At 46.8% G+C, this 22,155-nt stretch overlaps 1 protein-coding gene across 3 annotated transcripts; it reads right to left on the reverse strand.

Moving 5' to 3' along the window:
- Nucleotides 1–117: 117 nt before the first annotated feature.
- On the reverse strand, nt 118–19,973 carry SMIM3 (small integral membrane protein 3). Of its 3 annotated transcripts, none has more exons than XM_043602182.1 (2): nt 19,868–19,973; nt 118–1,459 (listed from the first exon to the last, which is right to left on the reverse strand). In XM_043602182.1, the coding sequence occupies exon 2, from the start codon at nt 1,446–1,448 to the stop codon at nt 1,266–1,268; it is 183 nt and encodes a 60-aa protein (XP_043458117.1). In that variant the 5' UTR covers nt 1,449–1,459; nt 19,868–19,973; the 3' UTR covers nt 118–1,265. The 3 variants fall into 3 exon arrangements, with proteins under 3 accessions (XP_043458117.1, XP_043457945.1, XP_043458040.1); XM_043602010.1 differs by lacking the exon at nt 19,868–19,973 and adding an exon at nt 19,421–19,527; XM_043602105.1 differs by lacking the exon at nt 19,868–19,973 and adding an exon at nt 9,742–9,794.
- Between the last annotated feature and the right edge of the window lie 2,182 nt (nt 19,974–22,155).

Below are 22,155 nucleotides of genomic sequence, written 5' to 3' on the forward strand. Positions count from 1 at the left end.
CTTTCCCTTTTCGGTTCCTACATTCAGATTGTCTCTAAGGCCCATAAATTCAGTGGAGCCCTTTTACCTGAGTTCCTGGGCTTAATAAGCATTCTCTAAAGAAAGACCGCAGACATGCTCATTCTAGCACTTTATTGGAAATTGGTTGTGTACATCAACGAAATCAGACCAAAGTAAAGGCATTACTTCCACACAATATTCTGATGTCTGTGCTATTACATAATTTAATAAATCCCAAGATATCATTGATTTTGGTCAAAGAGCTTGAGCAGTCCAGAAATCTATATAAATATAGATCATAGCATCTAAAATAACCACCGTTGTTTTAAGTTAGTTCCAAAAGTCCCGGGAACATCTCTTAAAATCTGTAGCTTAGATTGGTTGCAGTGCTGGTGGGAGGGAGGGAAGGGCATGCACTTTATACCACGGAGCTGATGATAGCAGGGGCTGGGGTGGGGGGACATTTCTCAAGTGTGGGCACACAAGGGGGTGGGGGCTGGAGATCATGAAAGCTGGCCAGGGAACTCGACCACCCTGTGTTTTCCCGCAGTGCTCGACTATCGCAGCGCTGAGACTCCAATGCAAAAAGAAGCCTGTCACCCCAGGTCCCTTGACATTGCCAAGAAATGGCAGAGCCCTCCTGACTGTCGACATTCTGGCACAGACGTCCTGGGAAGTTCGACCCATCTCCCTTCCCCTGCCGTGCTCAGTTCCCTCCAAATTACATAACGTGAGAGAGGGGCACAGCAAAGAAAATGCTGTGAACCAAAGTGCTGCTGCTGGCCCCTTGGAATGCGGATAGGGTGCCTTTGCTTGGTTTGACCTGAGGGGCACTGGCAAAGGCTGCTCTGCCCCCAGTGTCTCCCTCACCACCTTGAAGGCCACCATCAGTAATTAGGTTGTTTGGTTCTTCAAAGCTTCTCAGCATTCAGCAGTGACACCTGTACATCCATGGTGGCTTTGCTGCTCACTATCGCAAACAGCCGTAACCTCCACCAAGTCATCGGTTCTTACAACCCCATGAGGTAGGAAGGGCAGGGATCATGACCCCCATTTAAAAGGAATCGGGAACCCACAGAATTAGGTCCCTTGACTGAACTCACACAGCTGGCCAGTGGCAAAATCCAAACAAGAACTCGGATCTCCTCTCACATATCAAGCTCCTGAGTCCACACAGCAAAGCCCGTCCTGTCGCTTTTCTGAGAAGGAAGAGGCTGGGGGAGGGGACACCATCCACATCCCTCACTGCCCCTCTTGGGAGGTTCTCACACAGCCCCATTGAGGACAGGATGAGTCCGCATGCGATAGATAATGACCGCAGTGGCCGGGCACAGTAACAAAGAGGTCATGATGACAATGGTGGCCAGGATGATGAGGACAATGACCCAGATATCCAGGATGTGCTTGGGGAGCACAGCCTCCATGGGGACCTGGCTGACGGCATCCATGCTGCTTCACTCTGCAACAGACAGGAAAGAGGAAATCACTATATTGTACCCTCTCGAGGAGTCAGAAGCTTGGGTCACTTACCAGCTGTGTGCTCATTAAGGTAATCTGATCAATAATAATGGCCTCATTTACCAAGTGCTTCCTATGTGTCAGGCCCAGCACTGGGCACTTTATGTGTATTAACCCACTGAGTCCTCCCTTCAACCACCAGCTCCATGAGATGGGGACTATTACAGTCATCCTTTATTTCTTGGACTTGATCGCCAGTTATTTCCGCTTTACAGATGATGACTCTAAAACCTTTACAGATGTAAATTGTGGTTAATTTGCCCAAGGAAGTGAAGCTGGATGGGTGGGACGCCAGAGTAATGTTTATTTTATTTTATCTTTTTGGATTTTCTTTTTTTTTTTATAGGAAATTTATTGTCAAATTGGTTTCCATACAACACCCAGTGCTCATCCCAAAAGGTGCCCTCCAGAGTCATGTTTAACTAATAAACTGTCACACCGCTGGTCTGTCCCATCTGTTAAAATGCCTTCTCCTGTTCTCCTCTTACCAAAACCTTATCTTTTCTGTGGAGAACCTACCTAGGCAGTGTGGTTTAGTTAGGGTGCTCGCGTGAGCACAGGGGCAGATACATGATCTAGGTTTGGCCATCACAAATCATAGCCTCAAGTGGACAAGTGGCCCAGCCCAGCTCCCAGGGCTTTCATGTGCAAGCTATTGGGAAAGATGATTCTTTCTGCTGGGGATTGCTAAACCAAAAGGTTGTGAGTCTGGAAAGGACGGGGTGGGCTGTGTCACCCACGTGTAGAGAGCCTGTCTTAGAGATGGAAGGAGAAATGGAACCTTCAGGACCTGAACCCAGCACACTCTGACTCCATGTGCAACCCTGGACACGCCCCCCCCTCCCCGTTCCCAGCCCCACCCCTACACAGAAGCGAATAATTCCCTGCTTTAAGCCGGAGTCAGTTTGGCTTCTCTCACAGCTAAAAGAGTTCTGATGGATAAGATGTAAATCAGTTCTTCCCAAACTTTTTCAATTCACAGCACCCTTACGTAATTATTTCACAGCTCTCCAGGCCAAAAGAAACACCTAGCAGTTGCATTTAGTACGTTTAATAGTCAGGTCCAAACACTTCAGTAAGCACTTATATCCTAACAAATTAGGAGCTGTTTGAAAAACATTGTACACACAAATGGAAAGGAAAAAATAGTTTTATTTCATCCTTAGCCAGCTGCTTACTCATGGGAGGTGGGCAATGGTTAGACGCACAACTTTTCAGACTCTGGAGCCAGAGTCGACAATGCCATGACCAGTCCCATTCCACATTCATGTGTGTGCAGTACTTGCTGTATCGTGGCAACAGCCAAAAACTCAGCTTCACAAAATACAACATCGCCAAAAGGAATGCAGTAAGGTTAACGTGAAACTGTAAACTATCTTGAGCTAGTCATTTTCACAGAGTCTGAGAGATGTCAAATATCAATATTCCTATCTGAAATTAATTAAAAGATCCCACAGTCGCCCCCCCCCCCCACTTTTCCAATGAGTTCACCGTGGCTCCCCAGGGCTCACTGTATAACTTGGGAACCACATATATCACACATTCCCTGCCCAGAGGGCACAGGCTGGAACAAACACTCTCCTATGGTTCCTTCTAGATCTGAGATCTATTATTTCTGTGATTCTAGGTCCCAGGCAAAATTTCCAATTCCAGTCCAATTTCCTGCTTTCTCCTAATCAGTAACTTTTCCTTTCCAACGCCTTTGGATTCATGCCCACTGTTGCCCCTCTAGGAAAGGTACTGATTGCCATATCCGAGGCAGAGTCCCCAAGATATACACACAAGGATGTTCATTTTTGCATTGTTTGTTACAGCAACTAATGCAACAAGTGTCCATAAACAGTAAAATAGAATATATCCATATACTAGAATACCATGCAGTGGTTTTCATTCATCTAACAAATACGTAGTCCTTGCTACTCCCCAAGCATTGTTCCAAGTGTGCTACAAATATTAACTTATTTAATAGTTATTATTACAAAGAATGATGATCTATGGTGAGTTCTGAATAGTTTACGTAGAGAAAAAAAAAGTAAAGTACAGAATAATGTGTATAGGATTATTCCCCTGGCTCAGATTTTGTAGAATCAAGTAGATATATAGGTGGCAAAATCATTTATGAGCAGAATCCAAAGAAAGTGCTAATAGTGACTACCAGAGGGGCTGGACCTAGGAGTAGGAGAAGCTTTTGCTTTTCATTCTTCATGTTTTCATGCTGTTTGAATATTGTAAACATGAGCATGTCTTACATTTGATTTTCTGAAGTCCGCTGGATTGAGGGGGAAATGGACTTTTTTCTTTATAGTTCTCTGTATTAAAAATTTTCAAGTCCAACAAAATTCAAGGATGAGCCTAGATCAGTGGTTACCAAATGCCCTATACCAAGCTAAGTGAGAACCACCTTAGGACAGTATAAAAAAACACTAATTTCTGGGTCCCATTATAGACTTACTGAATCAGACTCAAGAGGGGACAGGAGGGGGCTTTTTTTCCCCAATATGCACCCAGGTTTGGGAACCCTGAACCCACCGATCTCTAAGGCTGCTATGATGCTCTCCAGCACTGTGATGTGGGAACTGATTCCTAGGTGCTCTGTAGCCAGTCTTAGCAGACCTGGGTAAGGTCCAGGATGAAGGAGAAGGCTCTGGCAAGGCTCCCCAGGACACCAGGATTATCAGGCTGGGGCTTGCCAAGGAGGAAGAGGCACAGCCTGGCCCTGCCTCAGCCTTGGAAACGTGGTTACTTTCTCCCAAGTCCAAGGCTCAGAAGCATGAATCACAGGAGACGCACACTGTTAAAGAAGGACGGAGGCGGCAGAAATCATTCTTTGTGGTCTCCTGATTACATCAACAGCTAGCTTGCCCTGAGCCAAAGGAACCCCACGAAAGCCCTTTCTGGTAAACCCATTAACATCAAACAGTTTCTGTGACTCCAAATGCCAGGAATAATCTCCCTGGCTGTTTCTCATAAGGAAAACCTGTCATTTACAGGAATCTAAGCTTCAGGGCTCATTCACAACCACGAATCATGGAAGCTACAGCCAGCAGTATTTCACAGATGGCAAAACTGAGGTCCACGGGTCTTTCCCCACCTTCAACCCCACCCTCTTCCAGAATAATCATTCAAAGATATAAATCTGATCAAGACACAACACACAAAAAAAACAGGATAGAACAAGTAGATAAACAAAGGAAACTTTTTCTGTAACCTGTACTCAAGACTGTACCCATATTACTCTTCCACACGTGACATGATTTAAAACCCTAATCACAAAAACAGACAAAAGCAGAGCTGCTCCAGAATGCCAAGGAGGGACGAGACAAGGGTTTTGGGGTCCCACCCAGATAGCGAGGCTGGATAAATATCCTTAGAGGCCCTAAGCACTGGAGATTAGGGTGCCCATCCCCTTCACACATACAACTCAAACTAAAAGCAACATTAAACCATAACACATAAAACTAATTTTCCCAGGTACTTTTTTGGTATCCCAAAAAAGTAGCACAGCATGTTCACTTGCTACAGCACAGCTGTTCAGCTTCCCCTTGACCCTTTGGGCTCCACAAAACACAATCTGGAAAACACAGGTTGTGATATTCTCCAAGGGCCTTCCCAGAGCTGCTGTTCCAGGCCTCTAAGTCTGGCCATGAACTTGGCCAGGCATCAGAGGACACAGGGAGCTCTCTTTCCCTGTTTCAACCTTCTCAGTCTTCAAACACGTGTCCCCGATGGGCTATTTCTTCCCATAGAACAGGGGTTTGGGTTGCTTCTACCTCTCCCCACTGCGAAAGAAAAACTTTGTCCCCCAAATAAGAACTACACAAACCATATGTTCTGCATCTTTAATGGCATGCTGGAAGAATTTGCTTGAGAAAAAGCAGGACTCCAAGCTTCTGCTGGCTGACTTCTGTTTGACCTCTATCTGGCATCCGGGTGCATGGCTCCTTGTGAGTGCCTAAAACCCTGTTTTTTTGGTATGTCTAATTAATAACTGTAGATCAATCTGCTTATCATTTACTTTGCAGATATATTACTTGTTGTTTCTTATCAATGGGTTATATCAGACTATGGCCCAAACCATTCATGTCACCAATTTAACCTTATCACAGATAAAAATGTGATGTTCTTATGGCCACGGGAGGTAAAACAGCAGTCAAGCCTACACTCCTGTCATTTCAAACTGGCATACCTTATCTGCTATCTATCTCATTAAAGGAATAAATAAACTTTGACATATGTTCAGTATAAGTTTGTCTAAGAAACTGCGTTAACACCACCCTGAGCTGACAAGCAAGGAAGTCACTGGTATCACCAGCCACTGATGCCATCTGGGCCCTACCCCACCAGCCCTGTGAGAGGCCAGTTTGCACAGGCAATTGAAAGTCTTTTGGGAAAAAGAAAAAAAAAAAAGAATCATTGTTGCAGCCAATTCCATCACAGGGCAGATTTTCTAGTTCCAACAAAATGTATATAAGTTTCATAGATCAAAATTTCCTGCAAGTCCGTAGTTTTAGAACAACTAAATTCAAAGTGACTAATCTATGCCGTATCTATCCTTTCAATCATGAGACTCACTCCCCAGCAAACGGCTCTCTCCTCTCTGACAAGGCAATATTGGTTTTGGCTGAGCACCATCAAGACAAGTAACTGTGTCCAGGATGTTCGTTTGTTCATTCATTCATTCACTCACTCACCCATTCATTCATCACGTACTTGTTATATACAAGATATTCTCTTAGCGGTGCCTGGGTGGCTCAGTCGGTTAAGCATCCGACTTTGGCTCAGTCATGATCTCAGGGTTCGTGGGTTCAAGCCCTGCATTGGGCTCTGTGCTGACATCTCAGAGCCTGGAGCCTGCTTTGGATTCTGTGTCTCCCTCTCTCTCTGTTCCTCCCCCACTCATGCTCTGTCTCTCTCTCAAACATAAACATTAAAGGGGCGCCTGGGTGGCGCAGTCGGTTAAGCGTCCGACTTCAGCCAGGTCACGATCTTGCGGTCCGTGAGTTCGAGCCCCACATCAGGCTCTGGGCTGATGGCTCAGAGCCTGGAGTCGGTTTCCGATTCTGTGTCTCCCTCTCTCTCTGCCCCTCCCCCGTTCATGCTCTGTCTCTCTCTGTCCCAAAAATAAATAAACGTTGAAAAAAAAATTTTTTTTAAAAATAAACATTAAAAAAAAAATTTTTTTTTAAGATATTCTCTTAGGAATTACTGTTATTTACTCAAAAGACCAAACTTAATTCCAAGAAGCACAGAGAAGTTAAGTACCTTTCCTCTTATTTCCTCAAATACACGCTCACACAAGCCAGCATTTGTTTAACAAATACGAACTGCTAAGTAAGTACTGTGTTGGGACTTGTCCCACACATTAACTTATTTCACCGTCACAACAATCCTGTGCAGGATATATTATTTTACAGATGAGGAAATGAAAGCCAAGAGAGGTTAACTGGCTAGTGACTCATAAAGAAAAGTAAATGGCATTCAAACGCAGGCCTCCTGACCCTGTATTCACTTTCAAAGCCTCCACACAGACCCAGAATAAGAACATGGAATATGCCAGATCTACAGCTCTCTCCTAGGTCTACACTCATTACTTTCAACTAAAGGCATTCTGGACTTAGAGATATGCAAACTATAAAAGATCAGGATTTCCATTTCCAGTAATGGCAAACTAGATCATTTTGACCTCTAACTGAGGACAACTGGAAAAATTGGACCCCCCCCTTCCCCCAAGAAAATCTGTCTCAAGGCACTAAGAAGTAACAAATAATGGGGAATTAACCAGCCTAAGATTTGGGAACAGATAGAAATCCAGGGAGGCGAGCCTGGCATTTGAAACAGCATTTCCCCTAGTGGAGGATGGAGACTAAGCAGTGTTTCTGACAGACTCAGGGATCCAAGACTGCCCAGATAGGGAGAACAAAAATCCTGCATTTTGAGGTTGGACCTCAAAAAGCATTCTTGGTGCTAAGAGTGGACCAGAAGTATGCCAATTCTAGAGACTGCAACCCAGGTTTGAATCATCACAGTCCCTGAAATTGAATTAAGATTATTTCACATTGCGAGTACCTCCAAGTGCTGGGCAGAAGCAAACCTACATCCTCTCTAGAGGAGATAACATCACAATAGGCTTCAAAAAATTTTTTAATTAAATATAATGCCTAATGCATAACCAATTGTAAGCAGGAATGAAAAAAGACAAGATGACAAGAACAGAGCAATCAGAAACAACAGACAATAGAAAAAGATCTACAAGGGCTACAGATAGTGGAGTTGTCTGTCAGATACACCTTTAAATAACCTTGCTTACTATGTTCAAGGAGACTGAGAATTTTACAGAGATCTGGAAATTATAAGAAAAACACAACAGATTTTTTTTAAAGAGCCGAGCAGAAATACTAGAAGTGAAAAATACAATAATAGAAATAAAAATTCAACAAATAGGCTTAACAGCAGATGAGACACAGGTGAAAAAAATATTAGTGAACTAGAGAATAGATCAGAAAGAAAAAAACCCAAAATTCTTCTGTAATAACAAAATTTCCCAAAGCTGATGAACGACAGCAATTCACAAACTGTGGAAGCCTTACGAAATCCTAGCAGGATAGATAGAGAAACTCATAGTTAAGCACATTACAGTAAATCTGCTGAAAACCACAGGTAAAGAGAAAAAAGACAGATTATCTTCATATGAAAACCAATCAGACTGACATCTACCTTTTCAACAGAAACCATGGAATCTAGAAAACAGCAGGACGATATCTTTAAAACACCGAGCAAAAATAACTGACAAGAATTAAGATGAAAGAAGATATTTTCACCCAATAAAAAGACAGAATTGAAATGTGCAATAACAATAGCAAATATATAAGGGTTCCTGGGTGGCTCAGTCAGTTAAGCATCCAACTTCAGCTCACGTCATGATCTCACAGCTTGTGGGTTTGAGCCCCGCATCTGGCTCTGTGCTGACAGCTCACAGCCTGGATCCTGCTTTCTGCCCTCCCCCGGCTTGCACTCTGTCTCCCTCTCTCTCAAAAATAAATAACATTAAAAAAATTTTTAATTAAAAAATAAAAAACAATAGCAAATATATAACAATAAAATTAAAGTATTGTGACTTCCTTGCATAGCCTGGGAAAGGGCAAAAGAACCAGATAACATTAGACTTTGTTAAGTCAAGGATGTATATTGTAATCCCTAGCGCAGCCATTTACATTTATTTATTTTTGAGAGACAGAGACAGAGCACAAGTGGGGGAAGGCAGAGAGAAAATGAGACACAGAATCCAAAGCAGGCTTCAGGCTCCGAGCTGTCAGCACAGAGCCCGACGTGGGGCTTGAACTCACAAACCGTGAGATCATGACCTGAGCCAAAGTCGGAAGCTTAACCGACTGAGCCACCCAGGTGCCCCTTGGAGAGACCAGGGCAGCCATTTAAAAGTAGCAAGAGTGTATAACTTCCAGAGAAAATGAGGGAAGGAGGAAAAAAACAGAATACGTGGGACATATAGAAAGTACACAGAAAGATAGTAGATTTAAACTTAAACCAACAAAAACTACTGGAGTATACATAAAAATTAAAAATGAATATAAATATACATTCTTCATAAGAGACACATGGGATTTAGAAAGGTTAAAGGTTAAAGGGTACAAAAGAAATACTATCTACTCATGAATTGGGTGAGCTAGTAGAGCTAACTTACTGTCAGAGGAAGTAGACTTTTAGACGAAAAGTAGAACTAGAGACACCAGAAGTTAAAAAGATTTTTAATTTTTATGTACCTAATTTCAGAATTATAAGGTCAAACAGATGAAGCCACAATTATAAGGGGGAGTTCAACACAATTCTCTTAAATAGTGGTAGAACAAAGAGTTGTGTGTTTTTTTTTTTTAATTTTTTTTTTCAACGTTTATTTATTTTGGGGACAGAGAGAGACAGAGCATGAACGGGGGAGGGGCAGAGAGAGAGGGAGACACAGAATCGGAAGCAGGCTCCAGGCTCTGAGCCATCAGCCCAGAGCCTGACGCGGGGCTCGAACCCACGGACCGCGAGATCGTGACCTGGCTGAAGTCGGACGCTTAACCGACTGCGCCACCCAGGCGCCCCCAAAGAGTTTTTTAAAATCAGCTGAGGATATAGAAGATTTCTTAAACTAATAGTTTTCTATAATATATGGTTTCAAATAAAGAGTACCAAAACTAATTAAATATAAAAAGTTAGGGGCGCCTGGGTGGCTTGGTCGGCTAAGCGTCTGACTTCGGCTCAGGTCACGATCTCACGGTCCGTGAGTTCGAGCCCCGCGTCGGGCTCTGTGCTGACCGCTCAGAGCCTGGAGCCTGTTTCAGATTCTGTGTCTCCCTCTCTCTCTGACCCTCCCCCGTTCATGCTCTGCCTCTCTCTGTCTCAAAAATAAATAAATGTTTAAAAAAAAAATTAAAAAAAATAAAGTTAACATTTAAATTATTTCCTCTGGGAATAATTTTCATATATTAATATATTTAATATAATATAATAATAAATATTGAATACATATGAAAGAGGAATACATTATACTATATTTTATATATAATTCCAAATTATATAATACTATATATTCATTTAGTGGTATTGGAAGAAAATAACTTTAAGGATAATTACATGAGAATAAAGGGAAGCACAATATACTGTGTTTAAAAAACAAGTTCATAGTAGCATAGTTTTAGTGTAAGAATAGGTAACTTTTAGAACTGATTTCATATATTAGGTCACTTGACCTGACTTAGAAAACAGAAAGCTGGCTCTAGTATGTTTCAGTCATAACCGTAAAGAGGATATTTCCATAAAGCAATTGTGGTAAGAAGAATTCTAAGATGGCCCCCATAATCTCTAGTCCCTGGTGCTACCCTGGGAACAGGTTAGGTCACATAACAAGGTGAAGGGATTTTGCAGATGTAGTTAAGGTTCCAGATCCCCTGACTTAAAAGTAATCAAAAAGATCATCCTGGGTGGGCCTGACTTAATCAGGTGAACGTCCTTTTAAAAAAGGGCTGAAGCTTCCCTGAGGTCAAAGACACTCACTGCTCTGAGTGCAACCTTGAGTTACAAGACACAAATCTGCCAACAACCTAAATGAGCTTGCAAGATGAATCTTTCATAATAGATCCTTCAGAAGCAAATGCAACTTGGCTGACATCTTGATTGAAGTTTTACAAGGACCCAGCAAAGTTGTGTTTGGACTCCTGACCCATGAAAACTATGAGATCGTGAATGTATTTTCAAGCCACTAAAGTTGTGGTAATTTGTTAAGGCAGCAATAGAAATTTAATACTGCAGTTCTATATCCTACTGGGTATGTTCTGTGGAGAAAAAAACCTCTACAAAGTAATGGTATTCTAGAAATCTACACAAAATTTAGACAGTAACCAGCTTTAACCACATAGTGTACCTTCCATTTTACAGATGGAGGAAATGACTTGCCCAAGGTCATCTACCAAGTTAAGGGCAGGACCGAAGGGAGAACTCAGGCCTCCTGGTCTGCCTGCTCTTTTTTTTTTTTTTTTTTTTTAAGAGAGAGAGAAAGTGGAATCTGGGGGGAAGGGGAGGGGACAGAGAGAGAGAGAATCTCAGGCTCCACACTCAGCTTGGAGTCTAATGCCAGACTCGATCCCATATCAAGAGCCAGACGCTCAACCGACTGAGCCAGCCAGGTGCCCCCCGCATGCTCTTTTCAATGCCATCACTATCCTGTTTGAGATGGGGGCTGGGAGACAGTGGGGAGTCAGGCTGGAGAAGGGGTGGTAGGAAACAAACTGATAGGAAGAATGACAGCCAGCCAGGCTTCTTGATTCTAACTTTTCACTGTGTTAAAGCCATTGGGGACCTTGAGGCCCAGAGCCCTAGGCAACATCACAGTAGGTGAGGCAGGTGAGATGGTTTTCAAGGGCCAAACGCGCGTGCGTGCGCACACACACACACACACACACACACACACACAAGCCCCAACCAAAAACAAGTCCGGTCAGAATCATCAGTGAATGCAGTTCCACCCTTTGCATTCCATCCCTTTGATTCAAGACCCAGAGGCAAATAAAGCCAGTGAAGAAGGTAATGAAGGTAATGGCTAAGACTGTAACGTATGTATTCCTCACCATGAGAGCATCAGGGAAGAGAGGGAGAGGCACTGGAATCTTGTCGTGGGAGATCCCACCAAAGTGGGAAAAAGCTCCGTGCATACAGGATGAAGGACTGCACAACGTGCCTGGACCCAGCTCTGCCCCAGCACTGATTTCACCCATCACAGCTCATTCTCCTCCATTCCCTTCTCTACCCTGCGGTATGGGTACTGAATACACATTTCTTAAGTCAACAGGGCCTCAAGCTTCCGGATTCTGGTAGGGCAATGGGAGCGCATCAGAATGGAGGGAATACTTGGAAACAGCAGGAGTTCTTTCCTTTACACTCACGCTGCCGTGTTAAGAGCCCAGGCTCTCTCTGAGCCAGTTGGCTTGGGATGGCTCTACCACTTTCTAGCTGACCTACGCTGGATCAGTTGAACTTCCTAATGCTTCCATTTACTCAGCTGAAAACAAAACAAAAATTGGCAAATAACAGTATCAGCCTTGTAGGGTTAGAATTCCATGAGAGAACCACACATAGTACTTGGCAGTGTTCTGACACACACCAGGCACTCCACGAATGTTCATTCCGTGACTGATTATTCCTGGCTGTAGGGACTCACTGACCTAAGCAAAGAGCCTCCCCCTCTTCAATTAGGATTTGTGAGCATCTGTGACTTGACATGTGTCTTCGCTTTATCAACAAAGATGGTAGATGCTTAATCCACACTGATTTTTTTTTAATGTTTATTTTTGAGAGAGAGAGAGAGAGACAGAGCACGAGTGGGGGAGGGGCAGAGAGAGAGGGAGACACAGAATCCAAAGGAGGCTCCAGTCTCCGAGCTGTCAGCACAGAGCCCGACGCGGAGCTCGAACCCACAGACGGCGAGTTCATGACCTGAGCCGAAGTCCGACGCCGAACTGACTGAGCCACCCAGGAGCCCTGTCACATTATTGACTAACCTGTCACATGGTTGATTAACCTGATGGATTCCTCCAGTCCAACCTTGAAACTGGTGGTGTAGCAATTCAATAAACATTGCTGATGCTGTGATTAACACTGGGCATCGAGGAGTGGGTGCAGAGACGGAGATGTTTGCCCATAAAAGCTTACTGTCTTCTGCAGGAAAAAGACATTACTTATCATTACTAATTGCCATACAAGGCAGAGCAGGGCTTGCTACATTGAAAGTACAAACCACATGCTCATGGAGAAGAAGAAGGAAGTGGAAAGACAAGTAGAGAGTTGAGACAATCTTGATTTGAATCCTGCTTTCCATCCTTATTAGAGGGTGACTTTGGACAAGTTATTTCAAACCTCTAAGCTTCAGTCTTCTCCTCTTTTAAATAGGGACATTGGAAGCACTATACTGCAGCCTGCTTTCACAAGGATAAAGCGAGACAATGTGTATATAGTCCTGAAATGAATGATGCTGAAAAAAATGTCCATCTTCATTCCTTTGTTTTTGTCTGAGTAAAAGAGAAAACTTTACAAAGAACGGGGACTTTGACGTGGGCTTTGAAGAGAAGTAGTGTTCAAAAGGAAGAAATAAAGAGAAATGAACACATACATCAATGAAGCCTGGAAGCGATAAGATCCATGGTGTGTTGAGTGCATACGTAGTCCTAGTGGTTTTGGCAAGAGGCTTAACCTTTACAAGCTTCCGTTTCATTTGTAAAATGGAAATAGTCGTAAATAATGGTAGCCGCTACTTCACTGGGATGCCGTGGGATCTGAATGAGCTAATGCACATAACGCACGTATTTCGGACAAAGCCTGGTAAACAGTAAGGGGGTTCATACGTGTTAAACCGAGCAAGGCCCACCGCATTAGCTCCTAAATTAAAAAGAGAGTTCGGAGGCCCCACCATTACTTTGGGCACCATGACTGCTCTGAGGCTGATCTAAGAAACCGCGGTGATAGTTTCGTATGCAAATGGCTTTTGATCGTCTGTCCTGGCTTTGATCTTCCACAGGAAAAGCGTGCCCTGCACATCTGAGCTGCAGCTGGCAGCTCACTTTTGAGGGATTGCCAGTGGTCATCCAACCGGTTTTTTCCACCAAGGAGTTCACTGAGGAAGGAGGCAATAAAAGAAATGACTTCCTGCTGGCAGGCAAGCTTAATTATCCCAAAGTGGGAGAGAAAGCAGATAGAGGCAGGTGGCTTCCTGCAGGTGTGGCGTTAGGCCAGCACTGTCAGAGCTCTGAGCACGGAGGCCAGAGAGCAGGCAGCGAGACCCAGCTCTGAGTCACTGACTCTGGGGCCATCTCTTCAGGCATCGCGCGAACGTGAACACTGAGGCTGACAGTTCCCAGAGAGTAGACGTGGGGCTTACCAGCATCACTCGGCTTGGGAGACTCCTTCCTAAGGCCCTCCCCTCAGGAGGAGCTGGTGTGAGGTCCAAGAATGGAGCACTTAGGCCAGACAGAGAAAGCAGTGTCCATGATTCAACTTAAATGTCCTGTCTCTGGAAAGGCCATTCCGGGTCCACCCTTGCCCAGCAGCCATTCTCTCACACCTTGTTTTACTGTCTTCGTACACTTTTCACAATCGAAAATTAGCTTGTTTGTCTGCTTGTTTGTTTTTATGGGCCATCCTTGCTCACTCAGATGAGGGCACAAGGAGAGGAGAAGCCTCGTCTCTTGTGCATGGCTCTACCGTCAGTACCTGTCACCGGCCCTGGGACACAGTAAGTGCCCAGTACATCTAAGATCGGTGAAGGACTGAATACGGACAGACTGGAGAACTCCATATTTGAGCTTAGTTAGAACTCAGCTGTCCACAAAGGGTTCTCACCCCCAATGACCTTAAAAGTCAGAATCCCATCTCTGGAATGCAAAATAAAATGCATCCTCCGACTTGATCATTTTCTGGGCTCTCTGTACACTTAGGATAATGGCGGCCTCTTTCTTTCCCAGCCTTCCCTGTTCATACCGGACAGAGGAGAGAGGAGGACTGACCTTTCAGAATAACGTTCTCTAGGATTCCCGCCTGCTCACTTGCTTGCGCTGGGGAGCTGAAACTCAAGATCAGGTTCCCTGCACTCCAAAGCTGGGCATTGAGGTGAGTGTGGGGGGTAGGGGAGTGGCTGTCCACAGTATGAACCTTTCTTTCTCTGTTCTCAGAAGAGGACAGAGAGCTGATAAGGGGAAAGGATTTCCCATGCCTACTCCAGTGAGCCCATCCCAGCCTCACTCACATTCACCCTTAGAGACAGCTCTCCTCCCTTTCTGTAATAGCCTCAAGCATTTAGCAACCCAATGCATCTTTTGTTCCAAAGAGAGGGGCCAGAAGAAAGAACGGGCAGAACACATAACTATCACAAATATGAAATGAATCAAATCAGAGACGTTCTCCAATGATCCGAGGTCCCCTGAGGAGTGCTCTGTTCTCATTCTAACCCAGCTGGCTTCTTTCTCCATCAAAATTCTTAACAGTGTAAAGACTTGTTCCCTGCCTTAGTTTTTATCTGCTCTTCTGGGGCTGGAAAAATGGAAAAACACCAGGATATTTCAAAGAGATCAGAAAGCAGCCAGGGCTATTCAAGACTGCACGTACCCAACTGACCCAGCCAATCACAGTCTTAGAAACCAAGAGGGAGCCAGCAGAGAAGCCCAGGCCAAATCCACAGCATCCTGCTTAAGCCTCCACCATCCATCATGGTTATTTGCCAGTGACTAAGTGCCTGCTCTGTGCCGGGCTGACAAAGGAAACTCTCCATGGAGTGGGCTGGCGGGGCGGGGGGAGTAGTGACAGAGCAGCAAGGGCACCAGAGTGGTCTGAATCCCCTGCCAGGCTATGTGGCTGGGAACAAGGCACTCTCCTAAAATGGGCTTCCCTGTGTACAGCAGGCAGAATGATGGCCCCTCGAAGATGCCCATGTCCTGGTCCCTGGAACCGTGAATATGAAAAAGGAAACATGACTCAGAGGGCAGTCATGAAAACAGAAGCAAAGGGACTTTGCAGACGTGGTTAAAAGGCTTTGAGGTGGACAGAGTATCATGGACCACCCAGGTGGGCCCAGTCTAATCACTTGAGTCCTTAAAAGAGAAGAAGAAAGTAGAAAGGTCAGAGAAATATGGCATGAGAAGCACTTGACTCACCATTGCTTTCTCTGAAGATCGTGGAAACAGGCTATGAGTGCCAAGGAGTGCAGGGGCCTGTGGAAGCAGGAATGGCCCCTAGCTGACAGCCAGCAAGGCAACAGTGACCTTGGTCCTATACCCACAGGAACTGAATTCTGCCAACAACTCAAATAAGCAGGGAACCGATCCTCCCCTAAATACTCTACAAAGAGACGCAGCCTAATGATGCCTTGATTTTCTTCTAGAAAGACCCATACCAGCTTCTGACCTGTAGAACTGTTAATACAATACATTCGATTTTTTTAAAGCCACTAAATTTGTGGTTATTTGTTACAGTGTTAGAAAACGGACTCATTGTGTGGTCCTAAGTTCCTCCTTCAAGCTGGGCCTCCTTTTCCTGTCAGTCAACCGGAAAGGGTGGTCAAGGTAATCGCCAAGGGTCTGGCCAGCTCTCAAAGTCTCACTCCGCTCTCCTGACATCCTACCTCCTCCAGAGCTCTGCCACAGAGCCAGGATGCTCTTGGGTTGAAGACCATAATAGGAAAAATAGAAAGGAGCAAAGGGTGGGGAAGATGAATCTTTAAAAAAGCTAAAAGAAAAAAAAAGTATCTCCAAGAAAAAAAGTATCTTGTTTTGCCATTGGTTACTTCCTTGGCCGTTCCCCCAGAGGAATGAAGTGGAAAATCTGGGAGAGCAAGAAGCAAGCTTCACGATCAATTGGTAGAAGCTGTCCAGAGCACTGAGCTGGGGATTCTCTAGCCCTACAGGGATTTGGTGCAAAGTCTTGATTACCAATGTCTGCCTGGGACAGGGGATTCGGAGGAGTGACAAGTATGCCAGATGTGTGCCACCACTGCTTGAAACCAATTTGGGGATCCCAGTTTCATTTTCCCTGTCTTTCCTTCTTCCTCTTCCATTTTATGTTCTCCGATCCTATGTAGTTGGTCACCAGCAATTCACATGCCCAATCTGCCAGTTGGAGGCCAAATCAACAAAATAAGGAAACTAGATCTATTTACAACGAAGCCATGTAAAGTACACAGTGTAGCTGCTCAATCTGGTTTGCTGGTGTCCAGTATGCTAGCCGGTTATAGTTCTGGTCTGTTCCGCCTCCTGGCTACCTCTTAGCCTTTTCTCCTAGACGTACACCATCGTGTTTCCCAAATGAGTTGGAAGGATACTAGGGGTCCTGGTGACTGACTGGTGCAGTGGCTGTCAGCTTCTTCCTTAACATCCCTGAGGTCACCCTGCAAGTAAATGACAGAAGCAAGATCTGAATGCAAATCCCCACCCCCACCCCCACTGCAATGAGGTTCAAAGCTTAGACCGTGGAACCGAACTGCCTGGGTCCAAACCACAGCTGCACCACTTACTTCTGTGATCCTGGGTGAGTTGCTTATTCTCTCTGGACCTCAGTCTCAACTACAAAGTAAATATAATTGTGGCCCCTACCTTATAGGATCATGGTCAAAGACTAAATGCATTAACACAAATAAAATGCTTACAATAACGCCTGGCTCACAGTCAGCACTCAATAAATGTCAAGTATGATTATTATTACATCATTCGGCTTGCCTGGCCCATCAGGGCGGATGTCTGCAGGATGTGGTAATACCAACATTTACTCCTATAAACTGTGAGCACAAGTACGTGTGTCTATCTTTGATAAACCAATCAAGATAAAGATCCTCTCTCCTTGGAGACATTTCCTTTATTTGTACATATTTTTTAAACGCTTATTTATTTTTGAGGGGGGGAGAGCGTGTGAGTGAGCGGGGGAGGGGCAGAGACACAGAGGAGAGAGAGAACCCCAAGCAGACTCTGCACTGACAGAGCAGGGGTCAGTCCCACAAACCTTAAGATCATGACTCGAGCCGAAATCGAGTGGGACACTTAACCGGCTGATCCACCCAGGCGCCCCTGGACATTTTAAACCACAAAGAGGAGGGGCGCCTGGGTGGCTCAGTCGGTTAAGCATCCGACTTCGACTCAGGTCACGACCTCACGGTCGGTGAGTTCGAGCCCCGCCATCCGGCTCTGGGCTGATGGCTCGGAGCCTGGAGCCTGCTTCCGATTCTGTGTCTCCCCCTCTCTCTGCCCCTCCCCCGTTCATGCTCTGTCTCTGTCTCAAAAATAAATAAACGTTAAAAAAAAAATTTAAACCACAAAGAGGAAACAGAAGCACACTTTTCATAGAAGGATCAGAATACACCTAGGAAAGCAACTGCGACTGTGACTGCCTCTCTATCCCCCTGGTCTGTCACCCCTGGGCCTGATATGTGACCCAACCACACTAGGCTCCCAAAGTCTCCAATTTGGCTTATGTCTCAAACACGTCACCGCAGCTCAGTGACTCTTAGGCTAGCAAGAGACGGGGAATCCCCAGACCTTTCGTGCCGTGGAGCCCACGGTTCTGACGCCCTGAGAAGTCACTCTTGGGAAGCTTTGATAGAGCCGCACGACTCACACCCCAGGGCAGCTGAAAACAGGAGGCCCCTGCTGGCATGGAAAAGTGCTTCTCCTCAACTTTTTCGGTTGTTACTGCAGAAGTACGTGATGTCCCGAATCTCAGCTGGGCCGTCCTACGCGTGCTCACGGGACTGCCGGGTGACCTGCATAACTAACCCCAAGAGCGAATCACGCTCAACCGTAGGCGCCCATCTGTTCCAATGCCCCACTTCTTCATTTTACAGATGGGAAGGGTGAGGTCCAGATGGGGAGAATGCATCATCAAGTAAGGCAGAGCGTCTTCTGACTTCCAGAGAACTGTCTTTCCTACCCCCACCCCCACCCTCCCGCCCCATTCGGGCATTTGCAAGCCTTCCCATTTACCCACTGCGGTGGTACCGCAGACCATAACGGATGTTCAAGGAATCTCTGACACCTGAATGACTGAGCAGCTTTCCCTACTACAGCCTAGAGCTCTGAGGAATCTATAGAGAAATGGGGGACTCCTGAGGCCCCAGGAGCCAAGAAACGGTGGAGCTGCGGTAACGGGAGTCCAGCCTGGTCACTCAGAATCACAATCTTCCACAGTTGTACATACAGGTTTCTATGGTTTACACCTCCCATTCTCCCACTCAGTAAACAGGATTGAGCGCCTATTTGCCAGGCCCTGGGCCAAGTACTGAGGATGCCTCAGAGATGAGGCATGGAGAGACAGTCTCTACCCTCAAGGAATTTGTGGCGGGGGGGGGGGGGACAGAAGGGGTGCAAGAGAGCGGACAACCGGACAACCAAGTCCCAAGACCGAGGCAAGAGGAGAAGGAGCAGGGAGCTTAGAAGGCAGGCTTCGCTCCCAGATACTTTGCCCACCCACCCACCCCTTTCTCCTCTGATTTCTGTACGCAAAGGATGTTTTCTCCATTTCACAGATGGAGAAGCAAGGCTTCGAGGCAGGATGGTGAAATTGCTGGTGACGGACCAGGGGAGCACCCCCAACTCCAATCTCCCGGCGCCTCCTAGGCGGGGCTTTGAGAGAAGCCGCCTGGCGCGCCGCCGGACTCACCCACCCGAGCTGCGGCCCCGCCGGAGGCCCCCGATCCGCTGACACGGTGGCTGGAACTCAGGGGCCGAGAGAAGCAGTAGAGGGGAACGCACAAGTGATGACGGGGGAGGAGTGCGGGGAAAGAGGGCACAAAGAAAGGAGGCCGGTTGGGAGGGCGCTGGGGCAGGGAGCACACGACAAGGGAGCCCCACGCGCGACACCCGATGGCCCTACTCACCCCGGGATCCGCGGAGCTGCTTGGAGAGCACGCCCGCGCCCCCACCCCGCCCCGCCCCCGCCGCAGCCGGATCGCGCCGGGTCTTCGGAAGGGTGGGCGGCCGGGACGGGCTCGCAGGGGCGGCGGCCGGGCCCCGGGGTCTCGGCGCGGCACGTGCCCGGCCCTCGGAGCCCGCGGCGGCGGGAGCGCGCGGGAGCGGCCGGGACGCGCGGCTGGGCCCCGGGGCTGCGCGCGGCGGCTCTGGAATGCACGGCCGCCAGGGACCGCCCCCGGAAAGCCCGGGCCCCCGGCCGCCGCCCCGCCCCCGCGGAGCCCGAGGAGAAACGGGGCGCGGGGGAGGCTGCTTCCTCGCCAGCCCCGCCGCTCGCTGGCGCGCAGCCCGGCGCGATCGCCTCGCCCGTCGGGGCCCCGGCTCTCCCTGCTGTGAACCGAGAGGGTCGCGCCGACCTGAAACGCGTCCTCCGGAATGCTTTCCCGCTGCAGTCTACACACGCGAAAGTCTGGCCGATGGGTTTGGACGGAGGAGCGGGGACTCAGAGCTCCTGCTCTGCGGTGCGCGGAGTTTAAGATCCGTACCAAGCGGCTTCGCCAAGTGAGGGGTAATAACACCTGCGTCCCAGCCCTGCTGTGAGGACGGACTTAGACGCCGGTGTGGAGCTGGTTGGTTGTCTGCTGTGACACGCCTCTGAGCATCCTGCTCATTTTTGTGACAACAGTGAAACGGCCCCATCCAAGGTGCTCATGGCCTCTGAGAGGACTCCACGCCCTGCCAGCTCCCCGCCCAGCTTCCACACAGGACAGTGCCAGCTCTCCGACCTCCCGCCGCCTTTGTGCTGCACCCAGGGACAGGGACTCCGGCCCCACCTTGGCACCCGGCTTTAAATTCAGCAGTCGAGCGCTCTTCCGTCTCTCTCTCTGAAACACGGGAGCGCAGGCCTTGACCATCAGTGTGACCTCGAGGAGTCTTGGAGCTCAGTTGTGGGTCAGTCTCTTCCTTTGCCCAATAGGTATGGTAAGAACCCTTCTGCCTTCCTCAGGCCTGAACCTGATACGGTGCGGGGGTGCCGAACTTAGCCCCGACTGTCTTCTGTAGGTCGGAGATGAGGTCAGCAGAAATGACACGGAAATCCTCACTACCAGATGCCAGTTGTCTAGAGGGGAGACAATGAGGATGAAGGGGGTTGACATGAGAAACGGTGTGCCAAAAACCCCAGGAATTGTCAGCCAACAACATGTTTTAATCAAAAGAGAAGTGTGGAATCTTTAAAACAAACACAAACAAACACAAAACAAGTACCACACAATTCTGAATAGTTTAATACAAAAGTCTCAGTGGAAAGAAAACAAACAAAAATGCTAAAGGAGGACAATCTCAATTTAATACAAAGTGTTCTCTGGTTAGTGGAAGGGGTAGGGGACTACTCTTTTGGGTGGACACCTGGTAACTTCATGTGCCCTGTGTGAGCACTGGCGTCTGGAGGGTGCAGAAGCCCAGGACTGAAGCGAGCACTAGCCAGGCTCAGTCTGACTTTCCCGTAAGTACTCTATCCGTATCTCTTTTTTATTTTTTTATTTTTTATTTTAGAGAGGGGAGAGCGTGTGCACAAGCAGGGGAGAAAGGCGGACAGAGAGACACAGAGAGAGAACCTTAAGCAGGCTCCGCTCTTGGTGTGGAGCCCAACCCAGGGCTTGATCCCACGACCCTGGGAGCATGACCTGAGCTGAAATCAAGAGTAGGCTGCTGGGGGCACCGGGGTGGCTCAGTCATTAAGTGTCCAACTTCAGCTCAGATCATGGTCTCACCGTTTGTCAATTGGAGCCCCACATCGGGCTCTGTGCTGATAGCTCGGAGCCTGGACCCTGTGTCAGATTCTGTGTCTCCCTCTCTCTGCTCCTCCCTGGCTCACACTCTCTCTCCAAAATAAACAAACATTAAAAAAAAAAATTTTTTTTTAAGTGTCAGATGCTCAGCCGACTGAGCCATCCAGGCACCCCTATCAATATCTCTATCATTATCTTTCATAATGGTCTTCCCTGGCCCCCAAAAAGCAAGCAGAAAGAGAAAATTGAATGCCCTATGGAAAACATACTGCATTAGCTCTGATGTCTCAGCTGGGCTGATTTTGCCAAGGGGGCTTTGGAAGAGAAGAATAAGGGCTGCTGTGCTGGGGTAGTAGGAGGGAAAAGATAGCCAATTTCAGTAGCTTTGTTACAGCAAAAATCAGGGGAAAACTCACATTTCACTTCTTTGGTCCTCAGTTATAAGTACTCCAAAGGGAAAACCACCAAGAATTCAAAAAGCAGGACGGGGGGTGGGGGGTCGGGGGAGCGCCTGGGTGGTTCAGTGCATTAAGTGTCAGACTCTGGATTTTGGCTCAGGTCATGATCTCACAGTTTTATGAGTTTGAGCCCCGCGTCTGGCTTTGCGCTCACACGCCTCACAGAATGCCTCTCTGTGAATCACACTTAAACAAGAATTTTCTTCTTTCATATGTTTTTCACTTGTACAAGTACATTTATTTATTTAGTTTTGGGAAATAATGTGGTATATTGGTTTGGAAATCAGGAAACCAAAATTCTCAGTCTGTCACTTAGTAGCTAAATGATCATCGATGCCTCAGTTTCCTCACCTGTAAAACAGTGAAATGAGACCGATTCCTTCTGTCACAATGATTGTGAGGAAAGATTTCATTCATGTGTTTATTCAAAACTCTTCATGGAAAGTCTCATACGTG

The sequence above is a fragment of the Prionailurus bengalensis genome, chromosome A1 (assembly GCF_016509475.1).
Source record: "Prionailurus bengalensis isolate Pbe53 chromosome A1, Fcat_Pben_1.1_paternal_pri, whole genome shotgun sequence".
NCBI lineage: Eukaryota > Metazoa > Chordata > Mammalia > Carnivora > Felidae > Prionailurus > Prionailurus bengalensis.